General features: G+C 37.2%; 1 protein-coding gene across 1 annotated transcript in view; it reads left to right on the forward strand.

Moving 5' to 3' along the window:
• The window catches only part of MIB1 (mindbomb E3 ubiquitin protein ligase 1), a 147,691-nt gene that overhangs the window by 24,745 nt on the left and 102,799 nt on the right, over positions 1-20,147 (forward strand). Inside the window, exons 2-4 of the mRNA XM_006867290.1 lie at positions 6,463-6,634; positions 8,786-8,915; positions 18,153-18,257. Of these exons, the coding sequence (XP_006867352.1) occupies positions 6,463-6,634; positions 8,786-8,915; positions 18,153-18,257 (407 nt within the window). The remainder of the gene's footprint in view (positions 1-6,462; positions 6,635-8,785; positions 8,916-18,152; positions 18,258-20,147) is intronic.

A 20,147-nucleotide genomic window follows, 5' to 3' on the forward strand; every position in this document is an offset into this window, starting at 1 on the left:
AAGAACAACCACTTATTGATAATGCTGCTGCAACCATTTTTAAATTGTCTTTAGCAAAATTTTACCTGCGTGTGATATTTGATGATTTCCACATGAACACAAACATGGGTCCATTCCAGTTGGTTGGCCAAGTAGCTGTCCCCCAAATCTCTTAACATAGTAGAGTGAGTGCCTCCAGTGCTGTATCACTTGATTGAAACATTTCAGTTGGTATTCTGTCAGTTCTTAGAGCCTTGTTTTTTGCCAGTGCCTTTAGTGCAGCTTGGACTTGCTTTTTTTTAAAAAAAGCTTTTTATTGTGATTTGAGTGAAAGTTTACAGAGCAAATGATCAGTTATTTACATTAAACAAGTGCAAAAATTCGCTTCCTATCAATAACTACATTGCCCTCAATATCACATTACTTATCCCACTTCCTCGCTGTGAGTTTTGATTCCGTTCTAAGTCATAGTTTTAATGCCTTCCAACCTGAGAGATTCATTTTTAGGCAACACATCAGGCAGTATTTCACTGTTATTCTAGTGGCTAATCTTTCAGAAATGGTCTGCTTTTTCTTCTTCCTAGTCTTTATTAGTTTGGAAGCTTAACTGACACTGTCCACCATGGGTGATCCTGCTGTTTCAAATACCAGTGGCATAGTTTTTAGCATCACAGCAACACACAAGCTACCACAGTACAACAAACAGACTAGTGGTGCTTATAAAAACAAAACTCTTCTGCCATCAAGTTGATTCTGAGTCAGAGTCACCCTATTTAGGGTTCAGTGCCGTAAATCTCTGTGGGAGCAGAAAGCTTCGTCGTTCTCCCACCAACCAATTGTTGAGTTTGAATCAGTGACCATGAGGTTAGCAGCCCAGTGTTTAATCCACCATGCCACCCAAATTTCTTTAGGTACCCCTCTACCAAGGAATATCAATGTATATTTTTCCCATGCCCTCCATCAAGAAGTAACAATATATATTTTTTCAGGTGTCCTTTATCAAGGAGTATCAATATATAGTTCCCTTTTGGCAATATCTTACCTGCTGTGGTAACACATCTTTACACGCACTAAGATAATCTCAGTCAATTTGAAAAGATAGTGCTATTGTGTGTTTTTTTTTAAAATTTAAAATTAATAGCATGTTTATAATAAAAATACAAACAATTAAAAAAAATATTTAGAAAAGTGTGAAAGTGCCCTTTGTCTCCTCACCTGTGTATCCTAGGAACCCCAACCATTCTTAGTTAGCAGTCTGTGCGTGCTCCCATAGGCATGTTGTGTGGCTTCTGAGTCTTTTGTCATACTTAGAAAGGCCTTCTCAAAATTGTAAAATATGAGGGTAAGTCAAAATGTATAGCTGCTAGGGTTCCAGTTCATTGCACATTTTTATGGTTTATTCCAGATAAAATGCCTTTAAATATGTCTCTGCAACCTGCTCTGTGATTGGCCTGCACCTTGCAGGGATTGGTCAAGGTACTACGCAAATGAAGTATCTGCGGCCTACTGAGGGGGGATTGGTCAGTTTGTTGCCCCTGCTGGGAGGGGCCTTGCCTTGAAATAGACAAGGAGTTATGTATGTATGTAGTCAACCCCATGGAGGCTTTTCTGAAGAGAAGAGGCTTTTCTCAGGAAGAGAACTGCAAGAAGAAAGAAGGGGAGAGAGAGAAAGCGGGATCCAGTGCATGAGCGCAAGTGAGTGCAAGAAGCCCCCTTAAAGAATTATAACCCTGAAGACAATGAGAGGCCTAGAAGGTGCCCAGTGACAGAGCTTATAGCAACAGCCCTGGAAGAGAGTGACCATGATGCACAGTCGGTGGTAACAGGCAGCAGGACCAAGAGGAACCTGTGCTTTAGGGACTGATTGTCTGTACTGAGGGGGATTTATCTCAACTGACTGCATGGCCCAGAGGAGTGGAGAGAGCTGTTCTGAACTGAAGAAGAGGGACTTGGTCAGCATGTTTTCTAAGCCTGATCCTGAGTTGTTGCTCCTCATCCCAAGTTGTACCTTGTTTTACTTTTCCTGAATAAACTACTTAACTGTGTGTATGGTCATTGCAACAGATGATCAAACCCAGAAGAAAAGTTCACAGAGCTTCTTGTGAAGGTGTACTGGTGTCAGAATCAATAGAAAGGTTAGAGAGTAGAGGTATATCTGACTTCCGTCTCATACAGATCAACCTTGAGCTGATCTTAATTTATATTTATTAAACTTAATATAATAAATTATATTAAAATTAAATTAAGTACAGTATAAGTTTTATATTTACACTTTGCTTTAGAGTCTTTCCAACTGTGCACACCTCTGTTGTATTACTTTTGTCTCACAATATCTCTTTCCACCTGAAAGGAATTATTTTATCAATTTATAGATGAGAAATATTGGGTTCCAAAGTAGTTTGAGTAAATTCTAAGTATCAACTATGTAGTAAATTATAGAACTTGTTTTTTAAATCACATATCCTTGTTTTTAAAATTTAATGTAGTGATTTAAAGTACAGGTCTGATCTTGTCTTTTCCCATACTGACTTTATATAACTTATCTCTAAGTCTTGTGTTTCGTGTTCCTGCCAAAGTTGTTCTCTGAACATACTTCATAGTCTTCTGAAATTTTTCCTTTGTGCCTTTGAAAGTTCTTCTCATCTACCATTTTTAAGAAACTTGTCTTTATTGTTTTTTAATTTTGTTTCTTAGGTGAGTTTCTTTCTTTCATTGGAGACTTGGGCTTGCATTTTTCAATTAGCATGTGCTTATTTGTGTTTTGTTGGTGGCTCCCTTCCTGTTTTTATGCAGAGTAGCCCTTAAGATTTCAGGTGTTTACTGTGCTGTTTAATTACCTCTTCTGAAAGATCTATAATACTGTCTATTTGTTTTCTCTTGAATTATTTCACTTACACTTTTAAAATAAAGTACATTTGCTTTCCAGCCCATAGACAACCAAGTTCTAAATATCTCTTGACCTCTGTTGCTTTCTATTTTTACTGCCATTGCCCCAATTTGAATGGCCATTATTTCCACTTGACTGCTGCACAAGCTTCTTGTAACTAGACTCCCTTTCTTTGGTAACTTTTACCTACTTCCTGGTAGCGTAGTGGTTACGAATTGGGCTGCGAACCTAAAGGTCAGCGGTTCGAAACTACCAGCTGCTCCACGGGAGAAAGATGAGGCTTTCTACTCCCGTAAGGATTTACACCCTCGGAAACCCTGTACAGGGTCGCTATGGGTCGGAACCGACTCGACGGCACTTAACAACAACAACAACCTACTTCCTATCTGCTTGCTGCATTACAGCAAGAGTGCTATTGAAAGCAGCAGAAGGCTTGCCCCTGGTGGGAGTAAAGAAATATAGTCAAGGAATAGTTACTGCATGAGTCAGTAGGCACTGATGTCTGCCATGTCCTCTGCCCCTACATTCACATATTTGTGTGGGAGAAGACTACAGAAGGGAAGGGCACACAGGACAACTTCTGTGCCCAGGCTCTTGCGTAGTCCAGGAGGCATACTGGGCATTCTGATTTCCTTCTAATTTCCCCTCCTTCCTCCCCACTTCCTTCTCACCTGCCCCCCTTTCATCTTCCCAGCTAATGCCCAGGCTTTTATTATCCTCACACCTGGCCTTTTGTGTAGATTTTGGTTAGGTTTACTCCACAGATGTTTAAAGTGGATATAGAAAATGAATAATTTAGGTTTTTTTTTCCTTTTTAGGAAGTAGCAGTAGTGCCTTAATTCCTACAGAATTTAGTAATAATGCTGTTGCTCTTATACTCTATCTTGCATCTATAGCACATTATTATTAGAGTCTTAGAATATCCTTCACCTTTAAAGAACATACTGCCTCCTGCAAAGGAAACTGAGGTCCTGAGAACTTTGGCTCCTTTTAAAAATTCAACTGTAGAAAATTTCTAAACTTCTTAAATAGAACAACCAACCAACCAAGCTAACCCACTGCCATGGAGTCAATTCCAAGTCCTAGGGACCCTGAAAGACAGAGTAAAACTAACTGCTCCTTAGTGAATCTTTACAGGAGCAATGCCACCAGGGCTCCACAACATATCCAAAATAGAGACTAATGTAATGAACCCTCAGACACCCATTACACAACTTTCAACAAGGCTGTTCTGCTTTCACCTAAACCTCACCTTACTTCCCCCTTTACAGGATCCATCATTTTAGTTGTAAACTTGAACTAAAATGGTTCTTTTAAGGGACCCAGAGCTAAAACTTGAATCTAGAGGAATCTCATTGTTGTACTTACATATAGCACTTGCTGGTAGTTCCGTACTCAGTCTTGACCACATAGGACTTAAAGTAGTGGCGTGGATACTCATAAGCCATATGTTAATTAAAAAATAACATAAATAGTTTTAAATAATTATTTTAAAATCAGTTGAACTAGTGGTATTAGTGAACTTTGGTGTGGCACTGTAGGATAAGCACTGGACTACTAACTGCAAGGTCAGCAGTTCAAACCCAGTAGTTGCTCTTGGAAAGCCTGTACAGGGTTGCTATTAGTTGGAACTGACTTGATGACACACAACAGCAACAGGGATATTGTTATACCATAATAATAAAGGAACATTACTGCCAATCCCAGTTCCCTAAAATGACAGTTATTTCCATTACTGTATGGTGGTACATTTTATAGTTCTAGTGTTTATCTCATTCATCATGTGGACATTTATGATGGAAGTCATTTTACCAAGTGCTGATTTCCTGGTTTTTTCCTTCCTTAAGGAGAGAAAAAAAAAAAGAGAAAGATAAACTATAGTATGATTGCTGTTATTGTTAAATGCCATCAAAATGGTACATTTACCTGCTAATCATTTTAAAAGTTGTACTCTTTTGGGTACAAAGTTATCAGTTCCCAGAGGTAAAAGCTTAAGTTAATTGATAATTTGTTTCCATGGTATCATGAAGATGAAGTTGTCTTTGATTTTGGAGTAATTCATTACATGGAGAGTAGGTTTAAATGTCTCAAAAGACCTCTGAGTTTTTAAAGTCTAAAGCTTGTAGTTAACAGTAAAGGACTCTACTTATTTTCCCTCAATTTGTGAATGACAGCAAGGAAAATGCTACTGAGAAGTAAGTAGCCCAGTGTTCTTATTAGTAAGAAGGGAACGAAGTGAAAATATTTAGTTTATAATTTGTGTTGATTAAACATTTGAGCTCTTATTATAATGAAACTAACTATCAGGTAGCTTCAAAAAATTCATGGAAATACACCATTGTCTCTGTTTTTCTCCATTTAAACTTTTAATTTGATTAAGTAGAAACTAGGCACGTATACGTTTACATTGTACACAGACAAGGATTATGTTATGAACATTTCTATTCAATAGTTTGAAAAGCAGCTAATATTACCACATCAAAAATAGATAATGATAAAAGTAAATTTCCAATAACACTTTTATATTAATAACAAACATTTAAAAATGTATATTCTAGGCATTATTATTTTTTAAAACAATAATATAAACCTCATCTGTACATCTACACAACTTGCATAGCTTATAAATACTACCTTTGGGTAGAGATGTGGAACACATAAAGATGCATTTTGAAAAAGTTTAACTCTGAATATTTAGCTGTATCTATGTTTTTCTTATAAAAACTAAATTTTGGAGATATTCAAATGCCTCAATTTATCATGTATGTTTATATAATGCTTACTAATACTTTCCCCTTTAAAATTCTTGACAGAATTTTTTAAAATGTCAAGTTTATTTTTCTAAAAATTTGGGTACTATCTGCTAACAATTAAAAAAAAAATTGTACTTACTGTATATAGTCCCACTTCCCCTCCCATACTCATTCAGCCTGGGTATCTATCCATGTAGCTACTTGTAGATCACATTTATTGCAAGACTGTATATAATAGTATTAACTTTGTTGTCTTTACCTCTTACAATCTATCCACAGTCTGCTCCTGCCTTCATCTTTTTTTTTTTTTTTCTGAACTCTCGCTTAGTTAAAGATGTGCCTTCCTCCACACCTAAGTTAATACCTGTCTGTCTACCCTCTAATTAGTAATTTATCTCCTCTTCTACTCTGACCTGTGGTTAACCATAAAAGTCTATTTATTTTAGTGTGAAAGCTTTTAATTGACTTTTTATAATAGTAGTCTCATGCAATAATTGTCCATTTTTGATTTACTTATTTCATTCAGTAAAATGTCCTTCAAGTTCTTCCATGTGTCACAGATTCATTGTTATTCTTCAATTTTGGGTAATGTTCCATTGTGTGCATGTTATGTTCCATAGTTGATCTGTTATTTCATTGATGGGCTCCATTGTCTTTTAATTCCATGTTCCATGAACTTTTTAACACCCCCCTCATATACATGGTACATTTGAAATATTATCTTACACTTTATTGAAATAATCTTGTAACATGTTCCATTCTTATTTTGTCCCCAGGGAATTAATATTCTTTTAAATTTATAATACTCATAATTAATATAAGCATGTATCCTTGTTTTAATAGGCATCAAGCATGATGGAACCATGTGTGATACCTGCCGTCAACAGCCTATCATTGGCATTCGATGGAAATGTGCAGAGTGTACCAATTACGATTTGTGTACAGTGTGTTATCATGGAGATAAACATCATTTAAGACATCGCTTTTATAGAATTACTACACCAGGAAGTGAGCGGTAAGGGCAACAACTTTTTTCTTCAATCGAGATTCTTTGTGTTCAACTTTTATTCCATTTAGCTTTGAAAATAGTGTTAGGAAGTAGATTCTGATATCTGGCTTACTACCAAGATGTAGCAGATAATAGGTTAGAAGTGGACCAGGCCTGTCATTTATAGACATGCCCTAGAGATATTGCAGGGGTCAGTTCCAAACCACTGACTGCATTAAAGTGCGTATCACAATGAAGCAAGACACATGAAGTTTTTGGTTTCCCGGTGTGGCTCTGTAGGCTAAGCACTGGACTGGTAACTGCAAAGTCAGCAGTGCAAATCCATCGACTTCTCCTCAGAAACCCTATACAGTATCTCTATGAGTTAAAATTGACTCGATGGCATTTAATAACAGCAACAATAGTACAAATAAAAGTATGTTTACACTGTACTGTGGTCTGTTAAATGTACAGTAGCGTTTTGAAAAAGTTTGAAATATTGGAGTTTTGCCAAAATGTGACACAGTGAGCATATATTGTTTGCAAATGGCATCAGTAGACTTGCTTGACTCAAGGTTATCACAAACCTTTTAAAAAAGACACAATATCTGCAAAGCACAGTATGCAAAGTATGCCTTTAGTGAGAGAATTACTCTGTGAAGGAGAGACTTTAAGTAGTTGTTCAAGATAGACTGAGCATTGAGACTTGATACTCCTCAACATTTGCAAATGCAATGTCAGCAGAAGAGACGCTGATTATTTTCTTCTCGCTTTGCCTTCTGTTTTGTTTCTTGCTACCACATGAATACTCGGCCCATTGATTGAGTCAACAGACATTTATTTAGACTATGTGGTAGCTACTGTACTTTCCTGTAGACTCAAATACAAATACAAGAGTTTACAAGTTGAGGAAAATAATGGACAGCAGTGATATTTTGGAGTGTGGTAGACATATGCACTAAGTGTCTTAGGAGCAAACAGAGAGGATTATTGTTAATGGACGCAGAGTTTCAGATGATGGCATCTCCTCATGTAAATACAAATAATGCATAGAAGCAAGGATTCTGGTCCAGGGGTGGGGAACCTAGTTTTCTGCTAGAATTTTTAACATCGTTCACAGGCCATATGAAATTATTAACTTAAAAATTAGCCTGCTATATCTGGTCAAACATTTAGTTAACTCACTCTTAATGTGATGGCTGTGGCTCATGGATTCTTAACCAAAATAAAGCAACAAACTAGGAAACTATCACCCTTTAGATAAATTAGTCTCTCCAGTTTACCAAAACCTACCACTCCCCGTTGTCTGCTTAACCCAGAGGTTGAGTGCCATTTGTCATTTGTCATTGAGGAGGTGGTATAGTTCCTAGGTTCTGTTTCATTTACATTGACATTATTCATTTATATTACTTGGTGGACGGAAGGATTCATGTTTCCCGCCTCTAAAGAAGTGAAGAGTTGTTAGTTTCCATTGAAGTGATTCCAACTCATGTGTACAGAGTAGAAATCCACAGGACTGCTTCCCAAGGTGCTTCAAGGTGGATTTGAACTGCCAACCTTTTGGTTAGCAGCCAAGTGTATGTTTGCACCATACTGATACACTATGTGATTAGATTGTTGTTGTTAAGTACCGTAGCGTCAGTTCCGACTCATAGTGACCCTGTATGGGGTTTCTGTGGCTGTAAATCTTGATGGGAGCAGAAAGCCTTATGTTTCTCCTGTGGAACAGCTGGTAGTTTTGAACTGCCGACCTTGAGGTTAGCAGCCTGATTTGTAACCACAACACTACCAGTGATTAGATTACGTTTAGCTATTTACTCCATTACTCTTAGTGACTTTGGGTAAATTACTTCACTTCTTTGGGACTGAGTTTCTTTATCTGTAAATGGATAATATGTATCTATCTCTTAAGAAGTGGGTGGAAAAATTCTGTTGTCTTTTAATTCTATTTGTCGATCGATTTTTTTTTAAAGCCCCTTGTATTATTATAATTATGACTGTCATTGTTACCTGTGAAGTGTAAAAGCTGTTCTTGTATCATACTATTACATTATTACCCAGAAGAAAGGAAAATATAGTCTATTTTTCCAAATAACCCTTTTTATAAGCTTATTTTGAAAAATAAATTATTATTAACTTATTTTATGTAAACTTGAAAGTAAATAATTTTGTTTTTAGGGTTCTGTTAGAATCTCGTAGAAAATCTAAGAAGATTACAGCCAGAGGAATCTTTGCAGGTGCCCGAGTGGTACGTGGAGTAGACTGGCAGTGGGAAGATCAAGATGGTGGAAATGGACGTAGGGGAAAGGTAAAGGTTTTTCTTAATTGATCCTGTTATCCTAGTTTCAGGTTCAGGAGATTTTTACTAGTATTATAATTAACGTTCTTGGTGGTTGTTGTGTTTTTTTTCCCTATGTGAATAACAATTTAAAAAATATTAATTTCTTTTTTTTTTCCTTCCCTGAAAGAAAAAGGATTGTTTTTACTGAATTGTAAGCATTCGTATTCCTTGGGAAGGTTGTAGGTAGATTTTACCCTTTTCTCCTCACACGTTGTGTTATCCTATAGTCCTGGTGTAGCACTAGTCTGCTAGCTGCAAGGCTTTTGGTTAAAAACCACCAATCACTCCTTGGAAACCCTATACAGGGTCACTGTGAGTCAGAACTGAATTGATGGCATTAAACAACACGAACAATACGGTTGTTAGGCCTTTCTGAGTATCCCATTTCAGGGTGTCTCAACTTTTCTACTATTAAAGTTTCATTTGAATTTCCTGTTTATGTCATTGGAATTGAATAATTCTACCAGCTTTTTTTTTAGATTGAAATTGATCAAGCATGCAATCCAGACACATTGATAGTTACTGGTGACTGGAATGAGAAAGGTGGAAATAATTAGGAAGGATCAGTAGTTGGAAAATATGGCCATGGTGATAGAAACAATGCTGAAAATTGCATGATAGATAGAATATTGCAAAACCGATGACTTGCTTATTACAAATACCTTTTTTTAAAACAACAATAAATGAGATTATACACATGGACCTTACTAGATGAATCAAATTGACTGCATCTGTGGGAAGAAATGATGGAGAAGCTTAATATCAGACAAAACAAGGCCAGGGGCCTACTGTGGCACAGACTACCAATTGCTCATGTACAAGTTCAGGCTGATGCTGAAGAAAAGTAAAACAAGCTCACAAGCGCCAAAATATGATCTTGAATATATACCCCACATGAGTTTGGAAACCATCTCAAGAACAGATTTGATGTATCAGACCTAATGACCAAAGACCAGTAGAATTGTGGGATGACATCAAGAAAACAAAAGGTCATTAAAAAGACAGGAAAGAAAAAAAAAAAAAAAAGATCAAAATAGATGTCAGATGTCAGAAAAGACTCTGACAATTGTTCTTGAACGTAGAGAAGCTAAAGCAACCTGAAGAAATGAGAAAGTAAAAGAGCTGGATAGAAAATTTCAAAGGATGGCTCAAGAAGATAAAGTCAAGTATCACAATGAAACGTAGAAAGACCTAGAGTTAGAAAACCAAAAGGGAAGAACAAGCTCAGTATTTCTCAAGCTGAAAGAAACTGAAGGAACAATTCAAGCCTCAGGTAGCAATATTGAAAGTTTTTAAGGGCAAAATAGTGAATTATGCAGGAAACATCAAAAGATGATAAGGAATTCACAGTCGCTTACTATACCAATAAGAATTGGTTGATGCTCAACCATTTCAAGAGTAGCATAGGATCAAGAATTGATGGTACTGAAGGAAGAAGTTCAAGTTGCAGTGAAGGCATTGATGAAAAACCAAGGTTCCAGGAATTGACAGAATACAAATTAAAATGTTCCAACAAACTGATGCACTGCTGGAGGTGCTCACTTGTTTATGCCAAGAAATTTGGACGATAGTTTCAGGGCCAGTGAATTGGAAAACATCCATATTTGTGCCCAATCCAAAGAAAAGATGATCCAACGGAATGTGGAAATCATTTAACAATATCATTAATAATGGAGTCAAATCATTTATAAGTAAAATTTTGCTGAAGATTATTTTAAAGTGGTTGCAACAGCACATTGATGGAGAACTGCCAGAAATTCAAGTTGGATTCAGAGGATGATGTAAATTACTTATAGTATAGCTGATGTCAGATGACACTTGGCTGAAATCAGAATACTAGAAGATATTTACTTGTGCTTTATTGACTATGCATCTGACTGTGTGGATCATAACAAACAAAAATTGTGAAGAACAGTATTCCAGAACACTTAATTGTGCTTTAACAGAATATGGAGATAATGAATGGTTCAAAAATTAGGAATATGTGAGGCAGGGTTGTATCCTTTCATCATACTTATTTAGTATGTATGCTCAGCACATAAGCTGAAAAGCTGTATTTTATGAAGAGAAACATGGCATTAGGATTGGAGGAAGACTCATGAAGAATCTGCGATATGCAGATGACACAACCTTGTTTTAGTAGAAGTGAAGAGGACTTGAAGTACTGACTGATTATGATCACAGATTACAGTCTTCAGTATTGATTCCACCTCAATGTAAAGAAAACAAATTTTTACAACTGGGCCAGTAAGTAGCATCATGATAAACAGAGAAAAGGTTGAAATTGTCAGACTTCTTTTTTGCTTGAATCCACAACCAACACTCATGGAAGCAGCAGTCAGAAATCAAAATATGTATTATTGCATTAAGCAAATCTGATGCAAAAGACATCTTTAAAGAGCAAAGATAGTTTGAGGACTAAAGTGGTGCCTGACGCAAGTTTCTGATTGCCTCATGCCTGTGAAAGATGAACAATGAATAAGGAAGATCATAGAAGAAATGATGCATTTGAATTGATGTTGGTGAAGAATCCTGAAAGTACCCTGGACTGCCAGAGGAATAAACAAATCTGTCTTGTAAGAAGCACAGCCAAAATGCTCAAAGACCTACTTCTGATAGGTGCTTTCAGGGACTTTGTTATCAGGTCTGCTTATCTCTATGACCTTTCTCAGCACTCTTAAGGCTTCAATTCAAGCAGTTCTGAAGGGAATTTTGTGTATCCTGTTGTAACTGGGACAACCAGAGATACTTGGGTAAAAGTTGTTGCTTTTATTTATTTAGGATCTCAGCTTGCTTTGGCTGATACATTGATTCTGTCAAAAGATATTGAGTGTGTAAAGTGTGCACTTTGCTACATACTCGATGTACTGAAATCAGTAACATTTCACACTTGATACTTAAGCATAAATCACTGTTGGTTCTAACTTACCATACATTCTGTAGAGGTTTTTAGCCTTGAAAAATACTTATTTTAAAGTCTGTTTTCTGAGGGACTCTTCTCAGGAATCCAGAAGAGGTTCTCTTTGATATGTAAATTATTTTGTAGTTAATTAAGAGCTTTGACATCAGATTTTCAAGTAGATGTCTTTTAAATTCAGAGAATTGTTCTATTGGTTCATTTTAAATAATGAGGTCTAAATTTAATATTTGTAAGCATGACAGATGTATTTTAGCCATTGCATTGTAAATACTAATTTTTTTATTAGAGGAGCCCTGGTGGTTCAGTGGTTAAGCATGTGACTGCTAACTGAAAGATTGGCAATTCAAACTTGCTAGCTGCTCTGTGGAAGAAAGATGTGGCAATTTGTTTCCTTAAAGATTTACAGTTTTGAAAACCTGGTGGGGCAGTTCTGATGTCTCCTGTAGGGCTGAGTCTTAATCAACTTGGCAAGGGGGTAATTTTTAATTAAGGAAGCTGACTTTTGCTTTTTATTTTTTTTTAATTCGGTAAATTTATGTTGAACACTTGTTATGTGTAGCCATCTGTTCCAAGTTGGGATATAAAGGAAGCAAGGCTCTGACCCTCCAGAAGCCTACATTCTAATTAGGGGAGATAGAAGAGCCAAAAATATAACTCTGTATGTTGGTTTTTTTTTTTTTTTTTTATTGTAGCAGTGTATGTACAAGGAAACATTTGCCATTTCAACCAGTATAGCCCAGCCACACCAATGACACGCCCCCTGTTGCACAACTATTACCGCTATCCATTTCCAATTTGTTTTCCCTTTTCTTTCCTTTCTTTTTTTTCATTTGCAGAAAGGTTCTCAATGGTTTGTCCTAATGATAAAATAAACATATTATTTTCATTCCAGTACATGGAAAAAAAAAAGATCAGACAAAAACCAAACAAAACAAAGCGATTTCTTTTTTTCTCTTCCTTTTCTTTTTAATTGCCTTTACTGTCATCACCTGTTAGCATGTGATGCTGTAGTATAAGCACTGGACTATTAACCCCAAGATCAGCTGTTCAAACCCACCAGCCCTTCCTCAGAAACCCTATATAGAGTTGCTCCGAGTTGGAACCAACTTGACAGCACCAAACAACAACAACAACACTCTTCCCTTCCACCCTTGATAACCGTTGTTGTTGTTGTTATGTGCCATCGAGTCGGTTCCGACCCATAGCGACCCTGTATAGGGTTTCCGAGGGTGTAAATCTTTACGGGAGTAGAAAGCCTCATCTTTCTCCCGCGGAGCAGCTGGTAGTTTCGAACTGCTTACCTTAAGGTTCGCAGCCCGATTCGTAACCACTACGCTACCAGAGCTCCTTTACAGAATGTTTATTATAGTATGGAAACCTTTTTGTGACTTTTGATAGTAATGATCTCATACAATATCTGTCCCTTTGTGATTCACTTTACTCAGCATAGTATCTTCCAGACTTTTATGCAGTGTTTTGCAGATTCATCATTATTCTTTAGGGTTGTGTAATATTCCATTGTGTGCATGTACCAAAGTTTGTTCAGCCATTACCTAGCTGATGGGCATCTAAGATGTCTCCATCAATGCTCCAATGAACATGGGTATGCATAAGCCTGTTTGTGCCACAGCTCTTACTTCTTGAGGCTATATGTACCAAGAAAGGGATTGCTGGATCATGTGGCATTTCTACTGCCAACTTTCTAAGAAAGTGCCTTACTGTTTTCCTTAGTGATGGGGTTGTTAAATGCCATGAGTCCATTCCATAGTAGTTGCACCATTTTACATACTCACCAACAGTGTAGGAGGAGCCCAGACTTTCTACAGTCTTTCCATTATTTGTTGCTTTCTTTTGGCTTGACTTTTGCTTTTAATCCTGAGGTAAGATACCTCATTGTTGTTTTGATTTGCATTTCTGTAATGGCTAATGATCATGAGCATTTCTTCATGTGTTTGTTGGCCGTCTGAATGCCTTCTTTGGTGAAGTATCAGTTCATGTCTTCTACCATTTAAAAACTGGATTATTTGCTTTCTTATTGAAGTTTGGAAGTGTTATATAAATTTTAGTCAGTATCCCCTTGTCTGATATGTCATTGCTGAACATTTTTTCCCAGTCTGTGTGTTCTCTTAATTTGTGTTCTGTTTATATGCACATATGTGTCTTAATTTTTAGGAGGTCTCAATCATTTATTTTGTTTCTGCTGTTTGCGTGTTTTCAGTTACGTTTGCTATTTATGCCATGCAGCAGAGCTCCTAAGTTTGTCCCTAATTTTTCACTGATGATTTTTGTAGTTCTAGGTTTTACATTTAGGTCTTCAATCCATGTTGTGTTTGTTTATTTATGTGGTGTGAGATATGGGTCTTGTTTCATTCTGATGCAAATGGATTTTCAGTTTTGCTAGCACCATCTGTTGAGACATTTAATGTGTACTGGACCTTTGTCAAAGATTAACCGACTGTCAGTGGATGAATTTCTGGGTTCTCAATTCTGTTCTGTTGATCTATGTCTTTTGTTGTACCAGTACCAGGCTATTTTGATTACTGTAGTTGTGCAGTAAATTTTGAGATTGGGAAGTGAGAGGCTTTCTAGTTGGTTCCTTTTTAGTAAAGTTTTGCTTATCTGAGTCTCTTTCCATACAAAGTTGGTGGTTAGTTTTTCTATCTCTAAATGTTGATGTCCTGCTATGGATGCCCTATGCCTCTCTTCTTGCTCTGTTTTGTGTTTTCAATATCTGATAACATCATTTTTCTTTGGTTACTTTCTTTTTTTTTTTTTTTTTTTTTTTTAAGCTTTATTGTGAATTATATGATAGTTTACATGGGAGAACCTTAGTCTTACATTCATTCCATCGTATATTATCTCATTGCCATGGTTCCAATCCCCTCCATGCATCATCAACCAACCAAAGGGTATATCCTAGAAACCCACTCCCTCCACATCCCCCCCCCCCCCCAAATTTTTGGCCCACAGTCCCTTTCCCTCTCTGGGTCCAAAGTCCCCAGCTGCTTCATCACTCTATGTCGTCATCTCTGTCTCTATCTCAGGCATCTCTGTTTCTCTGGGTAGGGTCCCGCTCTCGGCTCTTCTCCATTGATGGTCCCGTAGACCTCCGCTCCTAGCCTGGAGGATTAATCACACCCTTCCTTGTTACATTTCCAACCCTCACAATCCGTCCTGATAAGCATTATTTACTACAGTATCACTAGTTACCGTCTGTATTTCCTTTCATCAGCTCCGCCCAGACAGATTGAGTAGTATCTACTGGAAATTCTGCCTTCCTCCATGCTCCCTGGCATTAGGTTTCCTCTTGAAGGCTTGTAAGCCAGTCACTTCTTGCCTACTTTCTTTTTATATAGAATATACATTCTAGTAACTTTTTTTGAGAGAGTGTATAAGAAGTTCATATTTAATATTTTTATTCTGAAAAATGTCTTTATATGCTTTACCACACTTGATTGTGGTCAGAGGCTTGGGAGTCATTTTTCAACAGTTTTGAAAACTCTTGCTGTTGAGTCTGAAGCCATACACATGGAACTTTCTGGGGTTTTATTGCTGCTTTTTTTTTAAGATAAAAATTAGGCATTTTTGTAGCTTTGAGTCATGAGTATTAACATTTTCGGTTTGTTACGATTTAACCCTTGCTTCATTTTAAGAAAAAAAAACAAGGAAAAAATAAATTAAACCATTCTACACATGTGAGTAATTGTTGTTCTTAGGTGCTGTCGAGTTGGTTCTGACTCATAGTGATCCTGTATAGAGTTTCTGAGGAGTGACTGGTGGATTTTAACTGCCAACCTTGCAGTTAGCAGTTCAGTGCTTACCCTACAGTGCTACAACAGGACTCTGAGGACACTTAATAGTTAGTCTTCAGGGCACCATCCTCCCTCATGGCACTCTGTGCTCCTGAGTTCTATAATCTGTAGCAGTGGCCACACAGAACTCACAGAGTACACTTTCAATTATGAAATTTATTAGGGAAATCAGCAGTATGCAGCTCAGGATCAGAAACAACTCACAACTCTGGTCATGAGCATCTCTTCTCAGCCATACTGCAGGTACAACTCTTTCTGGTTTTGGCCTCCCAGCCACATGGCCCCTTGGCTTCTGCCCAGCTCAGGCAAGTGATACTAGCTCCTTTAGCTCTGCTGATAAATGCCTGAAGGGTACTCAATTCTACATGCCATCCTCTTGCTCAAAGGCACTCAGCTTTACTCATTCTGTGGCCTGGGAAACCTGCTGCTCTGTTTTTCTCCATGTTGCAGTTTTCTTTGCCACCACCACTCCTCTGTGCAGGGACCTCGTGGTCCAAAGGACGAGTTCTGCTTGTTCTTCTTCTTTTTTGATGGTCTTGAGCTCCTCTAGTCCTGTTTCTGAGACTGGTGAAACCAACTAATTCCCAAGCTGGAATATCATATACTTTCTATGCATAGTCGCACTGTAGGATAATGCTCTGGAACCTCAAAGTCAGCAGTTCAGACCTACCAGTTGCATTTTGGAAACCCTATACAGGGTCACTGTGAGTTGGAACCGACTCAAAGGCACTCAGCAACAACAACTCAGACACTGGAGTCCAGGTGTAGCACTATAGGATAAGCACTGGACTACGAGGTTGGTTTGAACCACAAAGTTGGCAGTTCAAACCTTATACAGGGTTGCTGTGAGTCAGAACTGACTTAATGGTACTAAACAATAACAATCTAATTGTTTGGGAGAACAATGGCTCTGTAGGATCAACACTGAACTGCAAACCACAAGGTTGATGGTTTGAGCCCACCAACCATTCTTTGGGAGAAAAATGAGACTTTCTGTTCCCGTAAACCTACACAGGGTCACTGTGAGTCAGAATGACGTGATGGCACTTAACAACAACCACCTAGTCATTTAGTGGGAATTATGAAGATTATGGAAGAACCATGTCAAGTCAATTCATGGTAGCACAACCTTCATTAGTTTCTCCATCAGTAATAATGCAGGAACTTGCTTATATTCTAAGAACGTCCCTGGGTTGTGTAAACTATTTGCCTTTGGCTACTAGCTGAAAGGTTGGTGATTTCATTCTACCCACTGTGATAGGAAAATCTGCTTCTGTTAGATTACAGCTAAGAACATGCTATGGAGGGCAGTTCTACTTTGAAGCACATGGGGTTACCATGAGTTGGAATCAACTCATTGGCAACAGAGCATCCCAAGCAATGTGAAATTTAGAGTGAATCTGATTTAAATAACATTTGTAGTCTTTTTAATTTTTTAAAGCTAATTAAAAGCTTTTTTGGTCTTTGCTATAAAAATAATACTTAGATTGCTGTATATATTACATTGCATTTTATAAAAACAAATTGTAGAATCTGTCTATTGTAAAAATCAAAAGGAAATTTTTTTTGAAGTTTTTATTGTGAATTGAGTGATAGTTTACATGGGAGAACATAACTATGAAGCGGGGTCTGTTACTATAAGTGTGAAGATGTTAAAAAGTAATCTGAATTTCACGTGGTCAACACCTACTTTTAATTGTAGAATATCTGTTATAGGGCTTGTTTGTATATCATGTTTGTGTGGTTGAATCCAGGGCCGTAAATAGTGCACCTCAGTATTTCCATAGCAAATGAACTTAAGGCTCAGATGTACTGAGTTTGTGTCTGGGTTTCTATGGTAGACATTGCTAATTTAGCTTAGATGCTCTGTTTATTTGGGAGCAACTGAGGGGTTCTGCCTTAGGAATAAAAGCAAATCATGTCTTCTTTAAGCATTGCTACTGATGCTCATAAAAAACCGTATGCTTCTCAGCTCTTAGCTGAACAAGGGACAGGTTTTATCTTGAATGTTTTGGGTATTTGGCCAAATACTGAAAGTTTTATAGAGAATAATGGATTTTATTCTAAAAAGAAATGCTTTAGTAATATTAGGAGACTTCAAAATATTTGTGTAAAAATTCCATTCTCTTTTAATTCTATTTTCCAACAAACTTTTTAAAGTCCCCTTTTACAAAGATTTTAATGTTTGTATATAGAATGATGCATTTTCTGATAGTCTTTTACTGTAACCTCTAAGCCTCACAGTTTAAAATGTCTTCCTTGGTTTAGAAGCTACTTTGGAGTTCTTAAAAAAAAATCTGTGTCTAATAATAATTTGATTATATGAGGAAATAACATATTTGGCAAATAAATGTTTTCATGATTGTGTTACACAGGATGATACGTGAAATTATTTAAAAGATTGAAATTTATGAATTAAAAGAAATAGTGGCTCCCTCCCTTAAGAATGATTTTCTGGAAATGTTCTCTTAGGTGACTGAAATCCAGGACTGGAGTGCATCAAGCCCTCATAGCGCGGCATATGTTCTCTGGGACAATGGTGCTAAGAACCTCTACAGAGTTGGCTTTGAGGGCATGGTAAGTAGTGACAAACCCCAACAGATGATGGTGTTGGATGGGTGAAAAAAGGTAATAAGAATAGCCCTCATTGTGTTCTTTTTTAACTTCTCCTTGTGTCAGTTGCATGCATTAGGAAGACAGTTATGAGTACAGCTATGTGAGTTATGAATATGCAATAGGAAGGAAATCTGTAGAGTGAGGATTTCATAAACTTTTAAGACCTTTACATTTTACTGTGTTTATTTAATAATACGATCCCCCCCCCCCCCAAGTGCATGTTTGGGTACCTTAAATATACATGTACTGATTAGGATAGAGCTGATCTCTTACAATGTTAGGGTTTGTGTACTAAAATCCATCAAAAATATTTAGAGTCTTTGGTAAAGCCATTTTGTGGCGTGAATCCTGAGGGTAGTATGATAATGAAATACTTTATTTAAAAAGATTTTTTCCCCCATACTGTTTGTGTTCTTCTATAGGAGTCCTGGTGGCATACTAGGTTAAACATTAGGCTGCTAGCCTCAAGGTTGGTGATTCAAACCCACTAGCTACACCGCTGGAGAAAGATAAGGCCTTTCTGCTCCTGTAAAGATTTATAACCTTGGAAACCCTAACAAACTGTTTTATTCTGTTCTATAGGGCCACTATGAGTTGGAATTACTAAGATGGCATTAATTTTAAGTTTAATTAGGAGGCGAGAAAATATCTCACTTTCCCCTTGCTTTCATTTATTCTGTTTAAATAGAAAAGCCAGCCACTTGAAGCTGAATGAATGTATTTCCTTAGGATAGAGTCCAGAAGTGTGATTGCTGGGCGAGAGTATCCCATTAAAGTAATTTGACCTTGTACCTCTTTGATCAGGACTGAGCTAAATATGATGCTGTAGCAGAAAAGGAAGCTTTAAAAGAGAGTTGGTTTGTGTGTGTGTTTATATGTAAAGGAATAAGCTAAGCAGACACTGATCACCTTTCCTTAATAGAATATAGTATATACTGATACCTACTGTCAGTGTCAAGTAATCTGTTGCTGTCTGGTGGATTCCAAATCATAGCAACCTTGTAGGACAGAGAACTGCCTCATAAGGTTTCCAGAAACAGACTGCCACCATGTCTTTGTCCTGTGGAACTACTGGGTAGATTTGATCTGCCAACCTTTCAGCACCAGAAACAGTGGTTTTACCAGGGCTCCTTATTGCCTGCTACTTTTATTTTTAAAGGTTTTTATTGTGGCTTGAGTGAAAGTTTACATGGCAGATCATCAGTTTTACATTCAACAAATTATATACCTTGTTCCATTACAATGATTATAATCCCCTCCATGTACCATTAGTTAACAGCATTTCTCTCTACTCACTTTAGCTTTTTTTTAAAAAAACAGAAACTAAAAAAACCACTCAGGTTTATAATATTGTACGCCTCCAAAGCGCACTTTCTGCAAATCTGCCTCCTGGCCACAGCATGTAGTCCCTCTCTTCCCATGAATCTAGAGTCCTTAGCCTCTCCCCCTCTCCATGCCGCCATCTCTGCCTCCATCTGGTGTCACTGCTTCTCTGGATAAGGTCCCACATTCTCCTTGTGCTCTTCTCCCTTAATGGTCCTAAGGTCCTCTGTTTCTGTGCTGTAAGATTAACCACTCCCCTGTTTTTGTTACAAAAGTTCTACCTTTACAATTGTGACAGTTGTAATTAGTCATGATAACAATTATTCACTATTGAATCATAAGAATCTTATCCCTAGCTCTTTTCAACAGACCCATCTAGACAAGATGAAAACTATTCAGTGGGAACTCTTTCTTCCCCCCCACACACTCTTTTTTTTTTTTTAATTTAAGGTTTTTATTGTGGATTGAGTGAAAGTTTACAGGGCACATCATCAGTTTCACATTCAACAATTCATATAAGTTGTTTCA

The sequence above is a fragment of the Chrysochloris asiatica genome, unplaced genomic scaffold (genome assembly GCF_000296735.1).
Source record: "Chrysochloris asiatica unplaced genomic scaffold, ChrAsi1.0 scaffold00103, whole genome shotgun sequence".
NCBI lineage: Eukaryota > Metazoa > Chordata > Mammalia > Afrosoricida > Chrysochloridae > Chrysochloris > Chrysochloris asiatica.